The 21,044-nt window shown below is 48.4% G+C and overlaps 1 protein-coding gene across 2 annotated transcripts in view; it reads left to right on the plus strand.

The window, feature by feature from the left end:
- LRP1 (LDL receptor related protein 1) overlaps nucleotides 1-21,044 on the plus strand; it is a 97,162-nt gene that overhangs the window by 36,500 nt on the left and 39,618 nt on the right. For both annotated transcript variants that reach the window (XM_069079931.1, XM_069079935.1), the window contains exons 18-40: nucleotides 80-247; nucleotides 1,642-1,824; nucleotides 2,545-2,745; nucleotides 3,958-4,203; nucleotides 4,451-4,648; nucleotides 5,238-5,442; nucleotides 5,848-6,012; nucleotides 6,561-6,805; nucleotides 7,185-7,316; nucleotides 7,706-7,933; nucleotides 8,180-8,354; nucleotides 8,585-8,679; nucleotides 9,407-9,556; nucleotides 9,792-9,932; nucleotides 10,166-10,300; nucleotides 11,884-12,015; nucleotides 12,214-12,348; nucleotides 12,959-13,088; nucleotides 13,422-13,548; nucleotides 14,450-14,601; nucleotides 14,702-14,826; nucleotides 15,307-15,684; nucleotides 16,340-16,529. In XM_069079931.1, coding sequence (XP_068936032.1) covers nucleotides 80-247; nucleotides 1,642-1,824; nucleotides 2,545-2,745; nucleotides 3,958-4,203; nucleotides 4,451-4,648; nucleotides 5,238-5,442; nucleotides 5,848-6,012; nucleotides 6,561-6,805; nucleotides 7,185-7,316; nucleotides 7,706-7,933; nucleotides 8,180-8,354; nucleotides 8,585-8,679; nucleotides 9,407-9,556; nucleotides 9,792-9,932; nucleotides 10,166-10,300; nucleotides 11,884-12,015; nucleotides 12,214-12,348; nucleotides 12,959-13,088; nucleotides 13,422-13,548; nucleotides 14,450-14,601; nucleotides 14,702-14,826; nucleotides 15,307-15,684; nucleotides 16,340-16,529 — 4,036 coding nt within the window. The remainder of the gene's footprint in view (nucleotides 1-79; nucleotides 248-1,641; nucleotides 1,825-2,544; nucleotides 2,746-3,957; nucleotides 4,204-4,450; nucleotides 4,649-5,237; nucleotides 5,443-5,847; nucleotides 6,013-6,560; nucleotides 6,806-7,184; nucleotides 7,317-7,705; nucleotides 7,934-8,179; nucleotides 8,355-8,584; nucleotides 8,680-9,406; nucleotides 9,557-9,791; nucleotides 9,933-10,165; nucleotides 10,301-11,883; nucleotides 12,016-12,213; nucleotides 12,349-12,958; nucleotides 13,089-13,421; nucleotides 13,549-14,449; nucleotides 14,602-14,701; nucleotides 14,827-15,306; nucleotides 15,685-16,339; nucleotides 16,530-21,044) is intronic.

Genomic DNA, 21,044 nt, shown 5'->3' on the forward strand with positions numbered 1-21,044 from the left:
GGGAAGGCCGGCTCTGCCGACACTCTCCCTCTCTTTTTCCCTTCCCTTCCTGCTCCCCTCCCCCCATGCCGTCTGCTAGACAATGACTGTGGAGACAACAGTGATGAGGCGGGCTGCAGTCACTCCTGCTCCAGTTCCCAGTTCAAGTGTAACAGCGGTCGGTGCATTCCTGAGCACTGGACTTGTGATGGGGACAACGACTGTGGAGATTACAGTGATGAGACCCATGCCAACTGCACCAATCAGGGTGAGCATCTGAAGGAGAGGGACATGGGGGGCCCAGCTGGCAAACCTTCCCCAGCCAGGGCAGGCACCTGCAGGAGAGAAGCATGGCCAGAGCTGCACCAACTACACTAACCGGGGTGGGCACCTCAGTATGGCAGGGCTGCACCAGTCAAAACGGGCACCTGAAAGAGAGGGCTGTGAGGGGACACAGTAGCCATAGATCCACACCAGCCTTGGAGAGCACTTAGAGGAGAGGAGCTTGGGGCAAGGGTGGGGAGAAGGGGCCAGATGCACATTAACTATACTTGGCACCAGGAGAGCAGGGGCATAGTATTCGAACTCAAGAGTCACATAGAGGAGAGGGGCATGAAGGTAGCACAGAAGCCAGAGCCACACCAACCATTCTGGGTACCCAGATAAGAGCTTCACAGGGAAGGCACAGCAGCTACCATGCCATCACTGCTAACCAAGGTGGGCATTAGAGAGGGGCACAGCATCCAGAGCCGTGCCACCTGCATTAGGGAGGGCACCTGGAAGAAAAGAGCTTTGCGGTGTTTGGGGATGGGGACAGACTTTGAAATGAGACTCATAACCACTTCATCAATCAATCAAAAGTATTAAGTGCTCGTTATGCCAGACACCGTAGGGAATACAAAGGATAAGACACAGTCCTGTCCTCAAGGATCTTAGTCTATTTGAGGAGACCAGACACACATATATGAGAAGACAACTAACAAAACAAAACAGTGTGTGGTGAGTGCTGAGGGAATGATTTAGCCATAGGTTCTGTGGGAGTCAGTGGAAGGGTGGTTAAGGAAGGCTTCCTGGAGGAGGTGGGACTGTTAATTCTTTAATAGGATTTAGCAAATACATCAGGCAGACTCCAGTTTGAGCTGAAAAGTAGGGAACAGAAGAGAAGGTTGGACAAGAACAATGGAGCCAGACCCTGAAGGACCTTGAGAGACTGGGAACCCACGGCAGATTTTTTGAGCAGGGAAATGAGAAGTTGAAGGTACTATTTTAAACAGCTTAATCAGCCGGGGATGTGAAGGATGAAGAAACAAGGAAAGCAGCTAGGAAGCTATTGCAGTTCCAGGCAGGATGATTAGGACCTGAGTTAAGGTGATGGCAGAGAGAACAGAGAGGGAAGGGGAAGTGAGAAAGCTATTGGGAAGGAGGAATTGAGCAGGCCTTGGTGATGAGATTTGGTGTGAGCACAGATGGTCACCTCAGAGATGGAAAGACACGGGGGAGTAGACAGGAGAGTGCTGGATGGTTCTTGCCTGGGAAGAAGGCTTGGAATCCCTTCTGAGGAGAAAGCTAGGAACCCAGGGTTGTTAGGTTGAACTTGGGGACGAGGAGAGAGACTGTCTCCAAAGCCTTGCCCTCATGTCCTTCGCCACCCCTTGTCTCCAGCCACTCGACCTCCTGGTGGCTGCCACACAGATGAGTTTCAGTGTCGACTAGATGGACTGTGCATTCCCCTTCGGTGGCGCTGTGACGGAGACACAGATTGTATGGACTCCAGTGATGAGAAGAATTGTGAAGGGATCACACATGTCTGTGACCCCAATGTCAAGTTTGGCTGCAAAGATTCAGGTAAAGAAAAAAGCCCCTGGGGGTGATGTGGCAGGGAGGGAGGAGGCAAGAGGGAAACTGGGAAGTAGAGTGGGGAAGTAGACTGGGCTGAAAGGAAGAAGTATTTTATAAAAGCACCTACTATGTGCCGGGAGCTGTTCTAAGAGCTTTAAACTGGGTCCACTCAGGGAGTAGGGAAGGAGACTGGGCTGAAACAGAAGGCAAGAAACATTTATGTGGACCTACTATGTGCTAAGCACTTTAAGAGGGTAGAAGTAGGAAAGGAGATGGTAGGGAAGGAGACTGGGATGATGGGGGGAGAGAGCAGCGCAGAGAGGATGCCCGATCCACAGTATGAGGTAGGTATTGTACCATCCTAGGAAGGCAGTGAATAGGGCACTGGCCCTGGAGTCAGGAGAACCTGAGTTCAAATCCAGCCTCAGACACATGACATACTTAACAGCTGTGTGACCTTGGGCAAGTCACTTTAATCGCAATTGCCTTGCCTTTCCCCTTCCAAAAAAAAAAAAAGAAAAGAAAATACAGTCCATGGTAGTACCGAGTCTTAAATCCACCTGGGGCCTTCTTGTTCCTAGTGGAACCCAAGCCACATCTGCAGCACACCATCCCTAGAGAAGCCAGTTGAGTCTTAAATGATGGAAATGGGGATTATGTGGGGATCAGATATAGATGCCCTTCCTCCCTGCTATCTGTCCACTCACTCTGCGTCTTCCCAACCAGGACGGTGTATCAGCAAGGCGTGGGTATGTGACGGGGACAGTGATTGTGTAGACAATTCAGATGAGGAGAACTGTGAGTCCCTGGCCTGTAAGCCCCCCTCACACACTTGTGCCAACAACACCTCTGTCTGCCTGCCCCCCGACAAGCTCTGTGATGGCAATGACGATTGTGGAGACGGCTCCGATGAGGGTGACCTTTGTGGTAAGTTGCTGGTGGGTGGGGCCAGTCCACAGCTATTTATTTTCCTCATGCTACGTGCCTAGCTAGGGGCCAGCATAGCTTAGAGGATAGACTGCAGAGGAATCAGGAAGACTTGGTCTCAAATCCCTACTGCTGATGCTAACTAGTTCTGAGACCCAGGCAAGTCACATCACCTCTGGGTGCCTCAGGCAACTTTCTAAGACTTATCTGCATTAGCTGAAGCAATTTCTATACCTGAAGTTATTCACACTCATGAATTCACATAGATACCTGGCACTGTTGGGGAGGGGGAGGCCAAGAAGAAGTCATTGTCTCTGCCCTCTAAAAACTTACTCTCTAGTTGGGGAGACTAGAGCAACCCAGGAAAAAGGTAAACCAAGAATGCTGGTGAGATAAATGCCAAAAGGTTAGGTGAGACAGTGAGTTGTGGGGTCCAGAGCACCCTTGCTTGATCTTGTTGGTCTGGGCAAGGCAGTGACTGATACTCAAACCCAGCCAGAAAGGATAAGTGGGATCGGAGGCAATCGCTCCACCACCTTAGGAATTTGGCTTAGGATAGGTGGAAAGGAGAAAGAACGGTATCCCAGGCTGAATCAAAGGCAGTCTGGGTGAAAGGAACGCATTAGGGTGTGTTTGGGGGACAGAAAGTAAACCAGTTTTGCTGGAAAGGAAGGTTTCTGTTTGGGAGCGGTGGGAGATAAAGCCAGGTGGGGCCAAACCATGGAGGGATTTCAGACGTTACCAGGCAGGGCAGCTTCAGCTTTGAAGGGGAGGACAGGGGTCAAGGGCAGGTGGGGAATGAGAAGGAGCCTTCAGATGGGAAAGAGGTTGGAAGCTTTGGGATGAGAACATCCCCCCCCCCCCCACACACACACACACGTGCCCTGATTTCGCAAATGTCCTGTGAAGGAAAGGAATCCTTCCTGCATGTTTACAGTCCTAGACATAAGATTTGGACACAGATAATGATACTAAGTGGGATAAGCATCTACAAAGTACTGTGGGAGTTCAAAGGGAAAATCTAACTTTCCCAGGCAGGGTCCTGGTAGAGAAGCCCTATAGGGGTCATTTCTTTCTTAAAACTTCCTGTGACTCTCTTATGCCTGGCTGGAAAGAAATGGCCTGGGAAGGGGTTCTGGTAACCCTGTTTGGGCTGGGCCTTTGAGGTCTGCCTTCCCCTCTGACCACTCCGTCCCGATCCTTTCCCCACAGACCAGTGCTCCCTGAACAATGGTGGCTGCAGTCACAACTGTTCTGTGGCTCCTGGGGAGGGCATCCTGTGTTCATGTCCTCTGGGCATGGAGCTGGCAGCCGACAACCACACCTGTCAGATCCAGAGCTACTGTGCCAAGCATCTCAAATGTAGCCAGAAGTGTGAGCAGAACAAGTTCAGCGTCAAGTGTTCCTGCTACGAGGGCTGGATGCTGGAGCCCGATGGCGAGAGCTGCCACAGCCTGGGTATGGACTGGACTCCAGTCGGGGAGGGGAGGGGTCCTGGGGGCAGCTGAGGGCTGACCCACGGACGCCATAATTGGAGGAGCCATACGCCAGGACCCCGTTTTGCAGAGAGTGGGGGCCCTTTCTTGAGGGTCCTCTCTGGGGCTGGCAAATACCAGGACCCCTTATCCCAGGCTGCAGGTTGAAGTGGGAAAGCCAGGGATGTCTGGGTCCCTCGCTGACCTCCCCCCCCCCACACTCTCCTCAGACCCGTTCAAGCCCTTCATCATCTTCTCCAATCGCCATGAGATCAGACGAATTGACCTTCACAAAGGGGACTACAGTGTTCTGGTGCCTGGCCTTCGGAACACCATTGCTCTAGATTTCCATCTCAGCCACAGTGCCCTCTACTGGACCGATGTGGTGGAGGACAAGATCTACCGGGGAAAGCTGCTGGACAATGGAGGTGACTAGCCAGGACAGATGACCATACATAATAACATAGCATGGAAGAGAGACGTGGACAGGGATACAAAAAGAGGCATGGAGAGAAAACCCATATAGCACTGGAGGCAGAGACAGACAGACAGGGGCCACTGGCTCTCATCCCCCACCCTCCCTGCTAATTGAGTTAGACTCTGCTTTAAGTCCCTTCGGCTGACGCCCCGTAATTATCATCAGAAGAGCTGCCAGCCTGATAATTAGCATAATGAGCAGTCTCAGGGCTGAAATTGGAGCTGGGCTTATTGGAAAGGGTTTTCTGGGGGGAGGACACCCCTTCTCAGATGTAAGAAGTGTATTAAATAGGGATCAAGCATAACCTGGGAGGCTATGAGCCCTACTCACATCTTTGACCCTGGGTTTGATCCCTGTTCTTGGCAGGTGAGAGGGACAGTTGAAGGAGCAGTAGAAATCTAGGGTTGGAGAAAAGGTAAAGGCACAGAGGGGATTGGGAAAGTGTCTGAGGTGGTGAGACTCTTAGACTCCCTGTGGTCCTTCCTCCCTCCCACCCAGCAGGATCTAACCTCATTGCAAACTGCCTCCCCCCTCTTTAGCACTGACTAGCTTTGAGGTGGTGATTCAGTATGGACTGGCAACGCCTGAGGGCCTGGCTGTAGACTGGATTGCTGGCAACATTTACTGGGTCGAAAGCAACCTGGACCAGATTGAAGTGGCCAGGTTGGATGGGACTATGAGAACCACCCTCCTGGCTGGAGACATAGAACACCCCAGAGCCATAGCGCTGGATCCCCGCGATGGGTGAGGCTTCCCCTGGTCCTCCTCATTCAGTATGGGGAAGTTAGGTGACATATTGGACCAAGTGCTGGATTTGGAGTCAGCGAGACCTGAGTTCAGATCCTACCTCAGACACTTAGAAGCTGTGTGACCCTGGTAAAGTTACTTCACCACTGTCTGCCTCGGTTTCCTCATTTGTAAAATTGGAATAATAATAGCTCCTGACTCCCATGGTGGTTGAGAAAATAAAATGAGGAAAACAAAACTTTGTAAACCTTGAAGCATTATAAAAGAGCTATCGTTGTTACCATGAGGCAATAGCTACTTTTCCACCCCTCCCCTCAGGATTCTGTTTTAGGCAGACTGGGAAAATTCCTCTCATGGTTTTTTCTTTATTCTCTTACACTTATCCTCTCACCCCCACTCCAGGATCCTATTCTGGACAGATTGGGATGCCAGCCTTCCCCGAATCGAGGCAGCCTCCATGAGCGGAGCTGGCCGACGCACCATCCATCGGGAAACTGGTTCTGGAGGCTGGCCCAATGGGCTCACTGTGGACTACTTGGAGAAGAGAATCCTCTGGATTGATGCTCGGTCAGCCTGCTTCTCTCAGACCTCATTCTCCTGCCTATCCTGTAACCCCTTCAGCCACTCGGAGGCAACCTCTGAGCCCCAAATCAGCATCATCTCCCGTGGCTCCCCCCGCTCTCTGGTCTCCACCTTCCCCAGTGGCATGCTCAGTGAATTCAGGACCCTCCAGGACCATTGAAGAAGCATACTAGCAGAGATACATGTTCTAGGCTGGGAAATGAGGGAAGCAGGGGTGAGGAGCTAAGGACCAGGAAGGAGACATTATTAGAAAATTGGAGATGGCGGAGAATAGAGAAAAGTCTGATTCGAGAGTGGGGATGGCTTAGGAATCTAGGGACTCATGGGGAAACAGAGCTAAAGACCAAGAAGAGGGTAGATAAGAGGAGGTATGGACCCACCAAGTGTGGGGGAAGGCCAGTGGTTAACTTGAGGCTCCTAAAGATTAGGGGCACTAGAGACAGAGAGGAGCGCTGGCAGAGGGCAGGCTGAAGGAAAGGGAAGCCTAAGAGTGAATGGATCCTGGCAGTCTCCTCACTCTATCATATCCTTAGGTCTGATGCCATCTACTCTGCCCGCTACGATGGCTCCGGCCACATGGAGGTACTTCGGGGACATGAGTTCCTATCACACCCGTTCGCAGTGACACTGTATGGAGGAGAGGTGTACTGGACTGACTGGCGAACAAACACACTGGCCAAAGCCAACAAGTGGACTGGCCACAATGTCACCGTTGTCCAGCGGACCAATACACAGCCCTTTGATCTGCAAGTGTATCACCCCTCCAGGCAGCCTATGGGTAAGGAGAACTTGGGGAAGGAAAGGCTGATACATGGGGAAACATTAGATAAGAGGAAGGCCTAGGTGGGAAACAGAGACAGACATATAAGACATCTTTATGGCCCTTGGGTGAGCAGGGAAGGCCCCCCTTTTTTTGCTCAGCTTCCCTCCACCCTGGGAGAATAGAATCCCATGGGATGGAACATGGGAGTAGTGGAATCGAGGTTGGGAACAATGATACACCCAGTCTGGGACTGGTGATGGAAGGTAATCCCCAGAGTGGGAATATAGTTGGACCAGAAATATGGGGGAGAGGACGAGGTGGGTAAAGAAGGAAGGAACATAGTGTGCAAGGCAGGAAGAGAAGACTCTACTGCCCTCCTTTCTCTGACCTTCAGCTCCTAATCCCTGTGAGGCCAATGGAGGCCGGGGCCCTTGTTCTCATCTGTGCCTCATCAACTACAACCGGACTGTCTCCTGTGCCTGCCCCCACCTCATGAAGCTGGACAAGGACAATACCACCTGCTATGGTATGGAGGTGGAAGGGTAGGGTCTTCAAGGGGCCAGTGGTAAATTGAAGCAGGGGTGGGTGGGGTAGCCATGACACAAGGGAGAGTGGGTTGAGTGGCAGCAAGAATTCCAGGCAAAATACTGCGAGAAATGTGGAGTCAAATCGTTTTCACCTGGGTCTAGGCATTGATAAAGGCTGAGGGAGGTGGTGCGGTTCAGGAAGGAGTCAGCGAAGGTTTCTTGTTGGAGATAGCCCCTCCATTGGGTCTTGAAGGGTGAAAGAATGAATAAGAAGAATCAGAGCGCCCCCTTGCCCAGAGCGCAAGTAGATCCTTATGTACATGTTGAGAGTTTGGAGGCAGAGGGCTGCCTGTGATGACCCATTCTGTGATACCATTGTCCCCCACAGAGTTTAAGAAGTTCTTGCTGTATGCTCGTCAGATGGAGATCCGGGGTGTGGACCTAGATGCCCCGTACTACAACTACATTATCTCATTCACTGTCCCTGACATTGACAATGTCACGGTCCTCGATTACGATGCCCGAGAGCAGCGTGTCTACTGGTCTGATGTCCGAACCCAGGCCATCAAACGTGCCTTCATTAACGGCACTGGCGTTGAGACCGTTGTTTCTGCAGGTACCTAAACTTAGACCTCAACTCCAGGTCGGTTCATGACCCGACCCTCCTATCCATCCAACCTACAAATGCGACTCTTTCTATACCTCCCACCCCTGAGCTTTAGCTCCTGATGCTTCTGATATAAATGCTAGGCTCCCATCCCTTATTCCCACAGGGCCTGGGCCTCTGGATCCCTCGAACTTTGGACGTCCAGCCCGAGCCCTTCCCTGCTCCCACATAACATCCTGTTCCATGTTTCCCCAGATCTTCCAAATGCTCATGGGCTGGCCGTGGACTGGGTGTCCCGAAATCTGTTCTGGACAAGCTATGACACCAACAAGAAGCAGATTAACGTGGCCCGTTTGGACGGCTCCTTCAAGAATGCTGTGGTCCAGGGACTAGAACAGCCACACGGACTTGCTGTTCACCCCCTGCATGGGTCAGTCTAGGGAGATCATCTACCTTCAGAGTCATGTGTGAGACCCAGAGCCTTCACCTGGGAACCCCTTCCTACGGGAGGGAGGACGTCCATTCAGGAATACTGGACGAAAAGATTCCATGACTTTGGAGGTGGAGAGCTGGGGTAGTGGGGGGGGGGCCCTCAGAGAGGGTCTGGGCACATGAAGGATAAGCCCTTTGCCTCTCATACCATGCCTTTCTCTACTCTAGGAAGCTGTACTGGACAGATGGGGATAACATCAGTATGGCCAGTCTGGATGGCAGCAACCGCAGCCTCCTCTTCACTGGCCAGAAAGGCCCTGTGGGTATGAGTCTAGCCCTTGGGCCCCCAAACCCAAAAACCCAGTAGAGCCCTTCCCCTGGTAGTTACCAACATAGTGCAAAGAGCTTGAGACTTAGGGTCGTGAGATATAGACTTAAATCTCGGTTCTGTCACTAGCTCGCCAGATGACCTTAAACAAATCTCTTCACTGCTTTGGTCTCAGTTCCCTCATCTGAATGATGAGGTCATTGGACTGGATAATTCCTAAGGTTCTCTCCAGCCCTAAAGTATGTGTAAGGGGATTCATAAACCCCAGAGTATTACAAGGATGTTATTATTTGCTACCCTTTCTCCCATTTCCCCCAAATCACAAGGAAGGAAGCAGCTTGGTATGGTGGAGAGTCCTGGCTTTGACGCTGTAGGACCTAGGTTCAAATCTCACCTTTATTTACTATTTATGATCTTGGGCAAGGTATTTAGCCTGCCTAGCTAGCCTTAGTTTCCTCATCTGTAAAATGAGAAGGTTGGACTAGATGGCCTCCAAGGGCCCTTCCAGATTTAGATCTATCAACCTGTGATCCCTGTGGGGTCTCTGTTTTCCCAAAACTTTCTCCCTCCCCCCCAGTCCTGCAACCACCTACAGGGGACCCCTCTCATACTCCATGATGGGAAGTCATGAGTCTAGGTGAGGGAGAGTCCCAGGCTCACCACTTCACCAGGCTGGAAGTGCCAAGCCCCTTCTCCCTCTGTCCCTTCCATGTCCCCGCCAGGCCTGGCTATTGATTTTCCTGAGAACAAATTGTATTGGATCAGCTCTGGAAACCACACCATCAACCGCTGCAACCTCGATGGGAGTGGCCTGGAAGTCATTGACACCATGAAGAGCCAGCTGGGCAAAGCCACTGCACTGGCCATCATGGGTGAGGGCTGGGGGACTGACCAAGGAGGAGGGCTTCTGCACGGAGAGGGTGTGTGTGTGTGTGTGTGTGTGTGTGTGTGTGTGTGTATAGAAGAGGGCCTGGCAATAAAGTGAGAAGGGGTATATGGTAATTCGAGGTGAGGACGTTGGTTGGTGGTAAATAAGGTGACCTGTGTCTCTCTCTGAACCTGAGAGTGCGTCTTCTCTCCTCACTGCTCTCTGTCTCTCCAAACCAGGAGACAAGCTGTGGTGGGCAGACCAGGTTTCTGAGAAGATGGGCACGTGCAATAAGGCAGACGGCTCAGGGGCTGTGGTCCTGAGAAACAGCACGACCTTGGTTATGCACATGAAGGTGTATGATGAGAGCATCCAACTTGGTGAGGGTCAAAGGCAAATGGAGGATGGGAGCTGAGAGTTGTGGGAGATGTTGGGAAGCCAGGAGGAGATCAGCAGAGGTTGGGGGAAGAGGTGGGAGGCTGAAGAGATGAAAACATTCCCAAATACCAGCTGTCTCTGACCAGGACCAGTCCTCAAGCTGGGGCACCAGCACTGCCCCCAGCTTGGCTTCTGGTGGCCTGAGTGGGGCTTCTTGATCACACCATTCCCGTAGGCCTCCAAGGAACCAACCCCTGCAGTGTGAACAATGGTGACTGTTCCCAGCTCTGCCTTCCCACCTCAGAGACGACACGTTCCTGCATGTGCACAGCCGGGTATAGCCTCCGAAGTGGTCAGCAGGCCTGTGAGGGTCAGTGGCGCCCTCCCTTTCGCCCCCTCCACACTCACCCTTCATCTCCCCTGCCCTGCCCTTCTTATCTAAAGGACCAGGTCACTTGGTCGGTGGGTATTTATTTAGCATCTGCAGTGTGTCCAGCTCTAGACAAGGCTCAATAGATGCATGAGATACGTGGGCACCGCCCCTTCCTCCTCTCTCTGGAGTTTACAGTCCAGCTGGGGAGGCAGAGGAATCATACTTGAAAGCTTTAATAGTAAATCCCAAACTGTAGGCTATGATCCACACTATATGACCATTCACAAAAAAAGTATGGGCTAGTGTTGGAAGAGGTAGACTTGTATTGGGGCAGCCAGATAAGTAGGGACAGCAGGGACCCTGTGGACAGAAGCACTGCGGCCAGAATGAGCTTGGCATTTAGTAGGAATCGTGTGTAGCCCTTCCTGCTGGAGCAGAGGATGTGTTAGGGTTGGGAAGGAATGAAGGGGGTAGCTTTGGTACACCAGGTTACAGATTCCAGAGACAGTGGGAGCCATTGTAATTCAAGTCCACATGTGTTTGTTTATCAAATGCCCACTGTGTACAAGGCACAGTGCTTGAAGAGGGAAGGGAAAGGCACATGGGAGCAATGTTTCAGGAAGATTAATCTGGTGATAGAAGATGAAATGGACCGCAGTGTAGCGGGGCCTGAGTCAGTGCAGGGGCTACTGCAGTTATCCAGGTGTTGGGTTCTGAGGGTCTGGGCTAAGGTGTGAACAGTGGGGATACAGAGGAAAGGATGAATCTGGCTAACCTTTACAAGAAAATAATAGTGACCGATTGGATAAGAGAAAAAAGAATTCAGATAACTGCAAGGTCTCTAGCCTGAGATACAGGGAGAACTGTGATGCTACGAAGAGGACTTATTTCAGGAGGAAAGATGGTAGTCATGGGCACAAGGTTGTTTGAGAGGACATCCAAGTGGAGGGAGGTACCATGTTGGCATTTGGAAAGGTGGGTCTAGTTTACAGTTGAGTGATAAGAGCTGGAGATGTAGGTATGAGAATCATCAAGTTCTCATTGCCCCCATTTACCCTCTCTCCAGACTCCCCTTCTGATGGACTTTGACCCATAGGGATGGTCTGTGATCTGTCTATAGGGTCCATATGGACCAATAGAAGAAATGGAGAAGGAGCAGAGTAGTGTTGGTGAAAATTCATTTTTGCTGCCCTCCTCTGGTGGCCAGAGGAACCCTAAGCAGTTTCCTGGAGGCCTGCCATGCATGCACCTTCCCTCGTCACAAGCAGCTATTCTGTCCCTCAGTTTTCTCCATTTGAATAAGGCATGGCATAATGGAAAGAACACTGGCTTTGGAATCAGTGGACCTGGGTTCAAATGCTACCTCTGATGTGTGACCTTGAGAAAGTCATTGAATCCTGTTGGGCCTCAATGCTCTCATCAATAAATTGAAGTGATTGCATTAGATGGCTTCTGATGTCCCTTTCAGCTCTGTCTATGATGCTATGACTCTTCCTCAGAGAAAGGGCTCAGATACTTTGCTGGGTATGGCATGGGAAAAGGCTCATGGGGGTCATGTCTGATTGGAGCGTGTGCCTTAGGTGTGGGCTCCTTCCTCCTGTATTCTGTGCATGAGGGAATCCGGGGAATACCGCTGGACCCCAATGACAAATCAGATGCACTGGTCCCTGTGTCTGGAACCTCACTTGCTGTAGGCATCGACTTCCACGCCGGTAAGTAATTTGTTTGATGAGGGAAAAGGTTTAGGGAGGAAAAGGAAGCATGCATGAAGGACACATGGAGAGAACAGAGAGAGAAGGGGCCCTTGCCACATGGGCCCAATGGTTCTTCCACTTCTCCCAAGATCCTCTTATACTACTTGCCACCATAACTCTCTTCCTCTCATGTGCCCATATTTACTCCTTTCCCAGACAATGACACAATCTACTGGGTAGACATGGGTCTCAGCACCATTAGCCGAGCCAAGAGGGACCAGACATGGCGTGAAGATGTAGTCACCAACGGCATTGGCCGTGTGGAAGGCATTGCTGTGGACTGGATTGCAGGTGGGTGGGGAATAAGGGGGTTGCTGGTTGAGGAGAGGGACTTAGGACCAGATTTGAGGGAGGGGGACTCTGGGGAAGAGAAGTGGAGAAAAAGGGAACAAATGTGTTCCCCTGCAGAGGCTGGGGTCCACTAATGTGGAATGGTGCATAAAATAGAAGATTTGGGGGATGTGTTGATTGGTCTTCTGATATTTTTCATCTTTTAAAAATTATTTCTTTAAAATTAATTTTAAATTAAAATTTTAAAACTAAAATGTTAAAAAGCCTGTGGGATGGCCTATTTTTGTACAGCCCAGGAGCTAAGAACAGTGTTTTAGTTCCCGGGCTGCACAAAAACAGGTGGTGGCAGGATTGGTGCTTGGGTCAGTTGGTTGAGCCCTGTATAAGGGAAGTCTCTTTGGGAGGAGTAAGAGCGGCAAAGATACAGGGGAAAATGTAGGTAATATACAACAAAAGATTTAGGAATCTGTTAAAAACCAAAAAAGAGAAACAAAAGGGTGACTGGGAATTCATGAAGACTTGGCAGGGTTGGGGCAAACACAGGAAACAGAACTCATAACCTTTATCCCTTCCCACCCTTTCTGCTTCTGATGGATACCTTCTTTCCCAGGCAACATCTACTGGACTGACCAAGGGTTTGATGTGATTGAGGTTGCCAGGCTCAATGGCTCATTTCGCTATGTGGTCATTTCCCAGGGCCTGGACAAGCCACGGGCCATCACCGTCCACCCAGAGAAGGGGTAAGAAGGGGGAACACCTGACCACCCCTTGTAATCTTGCTATACCTGGATACTCCACATCCATGTCCCACACATAAGATTTTCTATCTGAGATTTTCCAGGGAATTGCTTCCATCCCTGTCCCCTTTCTCAGGTCTTTTGGAGTGTTGGGAAGCTCTCTCTTTGGGTTAATTCTCATTTTCCTACCTCTACCAACAGTCTTCCTCCTTGATGGCTCCCCAAAAAACCCAAAATCCAATTCTATTCTCTGTAGGGATAAGTATTTGTGAGCCCCACTTCTGGGTGAATTCTCTCATGTCTTAGGGCTTTGATACATTCATACCTACCCCTCAGGTATCTGTTCTGGACAGAGTGGGGCCAGTACCCAAGAATTGAGAGGTCACGGCTGGATGGCACAGAGAGAGTGGTCTTGGTCAACGTCAGCATCAGCTGGCCCAATGGTATCTCTGTTGACTATGAGGTGAGGATAACTTAGGCACTCATTGGAAGCAAGGGAAAGATCTCCAGACTTCCAACTTTTTGTATCCCTGGCCCTTATCACATTGCCTGGCAAACAGCAACTGGTTCATAAATGCTTGTTGCCTGGCTGAGGGGGAACACATACACCCCATCCCCCCTAGTCCCACCTCTGTCTGCCAATTATATGTCCTTACACAGAAATCAGGCAGCTGTTCTAGAGAATGGGAGAGCAAAGAAAGAAACACAGAACTGTGGCACAGAGGAAACAGTAATAGATGTAGTTTTGAGAGATACTTGGTTTTGGTGACATTCACTAGCTATGAACATGGTCAAGCTGCTTTAACATCTGTGTGCCTCATTTTCCTCATCTGTAAAATGGGGAAAGTAATACTACACCTAATCTTTCTGAGATAATAAAGGTAAAGTGTTAGATAAAACTTAAAGGACCATACGAATGTCAAGTACTATTATCTTGTCTAAATTTATACCCAGTGTGGGAATCTACTCTGTATTTAGGGGGAAATAGGCTAGAAAACCAAGCAGTCAAGGAAAATAATTGAGTACAATGTAAGGGACCATTTCACTTTTTACATTCGCATCCTCAACACCTAGCTCAGTGCCTGGAACATAAAAAAAAATTATAAATATTTATTGATTGATTACTGGTTAAATGAGGAGGAAGAAGGCAAATATAGAATGTATAGGTGACAGAATCAGAGTGAGGGACAGACTCAAGGATCAGTGTCCCTCTAGGAGGGATCACACGCACACATACATCTCACACACACACACACACCACATACACACACGTGCACTCACGCACACGCACACACAGTATGAGAGGACTTGATGGGAACTGGTGGTACAATCCCTAAGTATGAGGTACTTTCCTTAACCCCCAGGATGGGAAGTTATACTGGTGTGATGCTCGGACGGACAAGATTGAGCGAATAGATCTGGAGACAGGAGAAAACCGAGAGGTGGTTCTGTCCAGTAACAACATGGACATGTTCTCTGTGTCTGTGTTTGAGGATTTCATCTACTGGAGTGACAGGTGAGAGGAGATCCTGGAACAGCCTTTTGCACTGGACTCTGGGCTGTGGTGTCTCCTTCATGCTCCTTCCTGGATTGAATCTATCCTTTCCTCTTCTCAGGACCCATGCCAATGGCTCCATCAAGCGAGGGAGCAAGGATAATGCCACAGACTCAGTTCCACTTCGGACAGGGATTGGAGTCCAGCTCAAGGACATTAAAGTCTTCAACAGAGACCGGCAGAAAGGTGGGGAAGGTTGAGGAGGTGGAAGGCTGAGGCCCTGAGAAGAGGAGGCTGATTGTCTCTAAAGGAGAGCAGCCTTACCCCCTTGTAGGCCAAAGCAAGAAGGGAAGAGATGAGACCAGGAGGTGGGTGGGGGGAAGATTCAACGTTGGGAGGTACTTGTCAATTGTTGGAAAGACTAAAGGAGGGTAGAATTGAGAGGGGTTAGTACTTCTCTTAAAAAACATTGGAGAGCCCCTTTCTATGGTCAGAGTCCTCAGAAGTCAGGGGATTTCTGACCTGGGTTTGCAACGTCAGAGGATGAACCAGCAGCAAGTATAATTCTGTTGAGTGAGCCAAGGGGTTGCCAGGCCACAAGTGTGGTGTTGATCCCTCAGGCTGAAGTGATGGTGGAGACAGTAAAGTAGGAAGGCAGGAGATTCCCAGGGAGGGTGGTGTTACAGAGCCAGAAGTGGGCCCTGACCTCCCTTGACCTCCTTCTAGGCACCAATGTGTGTGCGGTGTCCAATGGCGGGTGCCAGCAGCTGTGCTTGTACAGAGGGGGTGGGCGCCGGGCCTGCGCCTGTGCCCATGGGATGTTGGCAGAGGACGGAGCATCCTGTCGCGAGTACGCTGGCTACCTACTCTACTCAGAGCGTACCATCCTCAAGAGTGTCCACTTGTCAGACGAGCGTAACCTCAATGCCCCTGTGCAGCCCTTCGAGGACCCCGAGCATATGAAGAATGTGATTGCCCTCGCTTTCGACTACCGAGCAGCGGGTTCCCCAGGCACTGCCAACCGCATCTTCTTCAGCGACATCCACTTTGGGAACATCCAGCAGATCAATGATGATGGGTCTGGGAGGGTCACCATTGTGGAGAGTGAGTAAGGGCCGGATGAGCCTGAGGGAGGGGAGGAATCGGTCTCAGAGTAAGACCCTAGTTCCCCCCCTGGCTAATGAACCTCAGCTACATGGTTGGAGTGCAGAGAGATTGAAGAGCAAGTTAAAAGATGATTCTTTGTGAGATAATTACTTTATGGAAGAAATTGGCCCAAGGTCCCTTTAAACAGCAAGGTTCTCCGATTCATCTGAAGTGAGACTCATTTGACAAAAGTCTGTTTTATACTCAGCCTTTCTAGAAACACAACTTGGGAATTCTGTTAGCAGAATTTCCTTCTCTTCCCCAACCTTAACCCACTATTCCTTATAACAAGATCCACTGGTATTGAAACGGGGGCAATTTCTCCTGCACAAAATGGAAGTTGGGCAGAAACAGGGATTAGGAGGGTCATAGGACAGCATAAGAAGATAACCTCCAATGATCCCCAGCTCTGCCCACATTGCTTCCCTAGCTCCCCACCCCATGCCAGATTCTAGTAGGCCTACTTGTTACAGATGAATAAGGGTGTCCCTGAATGAGGCAGCCTCTTCTCCCAAGGTCTCCACTGACCATTCCCCAAGATGTCTTAGTCTTGCTATCCATGTTTCTCCACATGCTCCACTGACCACCACATCTTCCCACCTACTTTCTTCAGATGTGGGCTCGGTGGAGGGTCTGGCCTACCATCGAGGCTGGGACACCTTATACTGGACAAGCTATACCACATCCACCATCACTCGCCACACAGTGGACCAGAGCCGGCCAGGGGCCTTTGAAAGGGAAACGGTCATCACCATGTCTGGCGACGATCACCCCAGAGCCTTTGTGCTGGATGAGTGCCAGAAGTGAGTCGGAGGAGGAGGGGGAGGCCTGAAGGATGACGGGGTGGGGCTGCTCTGGGGATACATCTGGGCACTTGCCTTTCCCCTTCCATTTACCAGGACGTCCCTTAACCCAACTGGGTCTTAGCTGACTCAGCTGTAGAACTGGACTGAAGGAAGGAGCTGGGGACTGGGGTATTTGCTTGAAAATTCATGATTCTATGATTATTTTCACAATCATAGGCTTTGGATTCCCCAAAATCAGTCAATAAGTGGCCCAGTGGATAGAGCACTGGTCCTGGAGCTAGGAAGCCCTGAGTTTAAATTCAGACTCAGACATTATTAGCTGTGTGATCCTGGGAAAGTCACTTAAACCTCAGTCTGTATCCGTTTCTTCAACTGTAAAATGGGGACAATAAAAATAGCACCTACCTAGCAATCCAATATAAGGATCAAATGAGACAATATTTATAAAGTATTTAGGCCAGTGGCTAGTATATAGTTAGGGCTTAATAAATGCTTATTTCTTCCTCCTGACATATCAGCAAACCATGCTAGGTGGGATGGGAAATACAAAGAAGCGTAAGACAAAGTACCTGCCCTCAAAGAGCTTATTGTCTGCATGTTGAGATAAGACATATAGCTTACACGAGAGAGTGCAGGGAAATATGTAATAAATCAACTTATTAACGAAAAGCAATGTGACATATAGTATAGAGAACCAGCCTTGGAGTTGGAAAGACCCGAACTTGAGCCCTCCCTCTCACACACTTAGCTGTGTGACCCTGGGCAAGTCACTTAACCCTGCCTGCCTCTGTCTCCTCATCTATAAAATGAGCTGGAGAAAGAAATAGCAAACCACTCCAGTATCTCCGCCAAGAAAACCCCAAACGGAGTCACAAAGAGTTAGATACCACCTATATCCATCATTTCATTTGATCCTGTGAAGGACTATTACCGTGTTTCCCCGATAATAAGACACTGTCTTATTAATTTTTTTGGAAAGAAAAACACCAGAGGGCTTATTTTCAGGGAAGGGCTTATGTTGTCCTGCCTCAGCTCTCCTCCGCGGCACTGCTCTCAATGGCGCCAGCAAGCAAATCACTGGGGAAGAACAGGATGACGCTCACGTGGGCAGCGAGTGTTGGGTGGAGCCAGGGGCGGGGGGTGGTGTGCCCCCGGGGGGGGGGGTGGGACGGTGCATACAGAGGGGACCGTAATGTAGCGTGTAGCACAGGGGATCACCTTCACTACAGTAGCAATCTTAATAGGGCTTATTTTCGGGGGAGGGCTTATTTTAGAGGAATCTTACACAGTAAGGGGAGGGCTTATTTTCGGGATAGGTCTTATTATCGGGGAAACACGGTATTATTGTCGTTTTACAGATGAGGAAACTGAGACCAAGAGGGGACATACCCTGGGTCATGCAGCTAGTGTCTGAGGCAGGGTTCAAACTCAGACCTTCCTGACTCCCAGGCAGTATTCTCTCCTCTTCGTCACCCTGCTGATAAAAACCAGACCCTAGTAGGGCCAAGTGATCACTCAGGGTTCCTGTAATCAGGTATCTGATGTGATGGAATTTGAGACAGACCTTGAAGAATAGGGATTTAGAAGGACTAAAAAGAGTGAGGAAGGCCTTCTAGGCAAAGGAATGTCCTGAGAAACAGAGAGTACATTAGACTCATTTTAGGAGTAGGAGGGCTAAGACAGCAGAGGGAAGGGTCCATTTAGCCAGGGCCAGAGATATAGGTTGGAGTAAGATTCAGAAGCACATCAAATACCAATCTAAGGATCTTAGCCTTTTATTCATACTGTAGGTAATGAATAACCATTGATGGGTTTTTAGCTGAGGAATGGCTTGATCAAAGTGGTGGTCTGGAAAATGTAATCCCAGAGAGATGCACAAGACAGATTGAAAGGTAAAGAGACTGTGGGTGGGGAGTCCAGTGAAGAGGCCACTATAATAGGCTAGTCATGAGGTGATAAAGATCTGAATTTGAGTAGTGGCAGCTAGAATGAAAAGGAAGGCATGAATCTGAAAGGCGCTGCAAAGGAAGAATTGACGGGACTTGGTGACTGATTAGATAATAGCAGAATCAAAGATGGCCCTACACTTTCAAGCCTGGGTGACAGGGGAAAATGATGACAGAATGATTGACAGAAATAAGAAAATCTGGAGGGTGAGAAGGTTTGGGGGGGAGGGTGATCAGTTTTAGTTGTGCTGAGTTTGAGGTAATGATGAAATTGCAGCAGGCAATTGCCAATGCAAGACTGAAGGTTGAGCGCGGGAGCTAGTGGTCAGGGATAGAGATAAAAATGTAATGGATGGCTCCATTAATAAAGACTTAGTTTTCAGAGTCCTACTGTCCTCTGCCCTGACTAGACTCCATTACAAGTATTATATCAAATTCTGAGCACCAGGCTTTGTTTTATTTTATTTTACTTTGATTTTAAGTTTTCTTAATTTTTATACTAGTCCTTTATATATTTATGTGTGTATATGTATATATATATACACACACACATATATATATATATACAGGCATACATACATATATGTGTATATAGTTCTAGAACTTAATACAACTCCTGAGTTCCAATCCAATCTCAGACATTTACTAGCTGTGTGACCCTGGGCAAGTCACTTAACCCTGTTTGCCTCTGTTTCTTCATCTGTAAAATGAGCTGGAGAAGGAAATGGCAAACCACCCCAGTATCTTTGCCAAGAAAACCCCAAAATAGGGTCACAAAGAGTCATATACAACTGAAAACAATTCAACAACAACAACAAATACTAGTTTACTAGATGATAACCCCTTTCCCCTCCACTGTCACCTATCATTGAACCCTCTCTTATAACTTAGAAAAACAAATTAAACTGACTGGCTAAATGCCCTCATCAGACAGAGTAAGGCACATTCTCAACTCACAATCCTCTGCCTCTCCAGGGAGAGAAATAAGTGTGTTTGATCATCACTTCTCTGGTTCCACAATTGTTTATTGTAATTAATCTCAGCTCAGTTTCCTCTTTATGTTGCTTTTATTGATGCTGTTGTGGTCCCTGTATATATTGTCCTCTTGGTTCTGTTCTGCATCAGTTAATACAAGTCTTCCCATGTTTCTATGAATTCTCTCTGTCTCTCAGAATTTTTTATGGCATGATGATATTCTATTACATTCCTCAATTTATTATATTATAATATATTATGTTTATTTATATATTATTATACTACATTTATATATATTATTATATCCTCATTCTATTACATACTCAATGGATAATTGTTCTGTTTCTAGTTTATTGCTACTTCCTTCCTATGAATATTTTGGTATACATAGAGTCTTTCTGTCTTTGCCTTCTGATACACATTTTAGTAAAGATATTGATAAATTGGCTGTCACAAATTTTTTTTTCCAATGTCTCATCATGGCGTGTACTCTTGAAGACTCTGATTGGTCCTTCCGTGTTACATAGACTTTGAAAGCAATCTCAGCAACAGACTGCTTTTTGAGAACCAATCTAAAAATATGGAAAGTCTCAGCATTAAGGAACATCATTTGGTGACAGTACGTTTGGTCATTACCTGGTGATGAATTCTTTAGTGATGGACATGTGTGAGACAAAGAAAAGTACAAAATGGCTCCCAGCGCTCTACGCCCCCCTTTCTGCTCTCTGCAGTGATGATGGCAGGATGAGACAGAAAAGAGGACACGGCAATAAGAATCACATCGGGTTTTTAGGCAGCTTAAGAACATTAACGTAGCTGTTGTTACTGTAAATGTGAGATCCATCTCTGGTGACTAACAAATGGACGTACTACTGGAGGAAGTGAATCATATCAATTGTGACATTCTTGCTATAAATAAAGCCAGAGAACAAAAGGAAATTGCATTTCCATGGAATGATGGCTCATAAGTTCTCCTTGGAGAGGCAAATAAGGGAAGTGGCAGAATTTTGTTGGTCCAGAGGCAGCAAGGAACATCATTTAGTGAAAGGACATTTGGTCATTTCATAATGCAAGAGATGTGTTGTGTTTGCAAAAAGACCATCATGAAAGTAATTACAGCTTATCTGTTGCAGAGGATAAGGAGGTAGAAAAATTCTGCACAGAATTTGATGAGACCCTCCAAATTAAGTCGATGTATACTTTAATTAGTGACTTAAGTACAGAGGTGGACATTGGGGAAGACAATAAAAAGTCTTAGAAAATGTGGTTCAGTTATGAGAAAGAAGAGAAGCCAAGGGCTTGTAGTAGATTATGCTGAAAATTCACGTCTATGTATCATGAATGCTTTCTTTAAGAAGAGAGTCAAGAGGGTGCTTGACATGGTGAGCTCCAAATAATTTCACCAAAAAAAAAAAAAAGAAAGACAGTTGATTATATGATAACACTCAGGAAATGACTGATTACTGATTTGGAAATCATTTCTGAATATAATCATACCACCACCTTGTGGATTGCTCAAAGTCAAATTAGAAGAGAGATACCAAATTAGAAGAAAAAAAACAAAATAAGATTTATGGTGCACTATTAAGGC

This window comes from Petaurus breviceps, unplaced genomic scaffold, assembly GCF_028583685.1.
Source record: "Petaurus breviceps papuanus isolate PSGF00001 unplaced genomic scaffold, PetGlider_PUasm1.0 154, whole genome shotgun sequence".
In the NCBI taxonomy this organism is placed as follows: domain Eukaryota; kingdom Metazoa; phylum Chordata; class Mammalia; order Diprotodontia; family Petauridae; genus Petaurus; species Petaurus breviceps.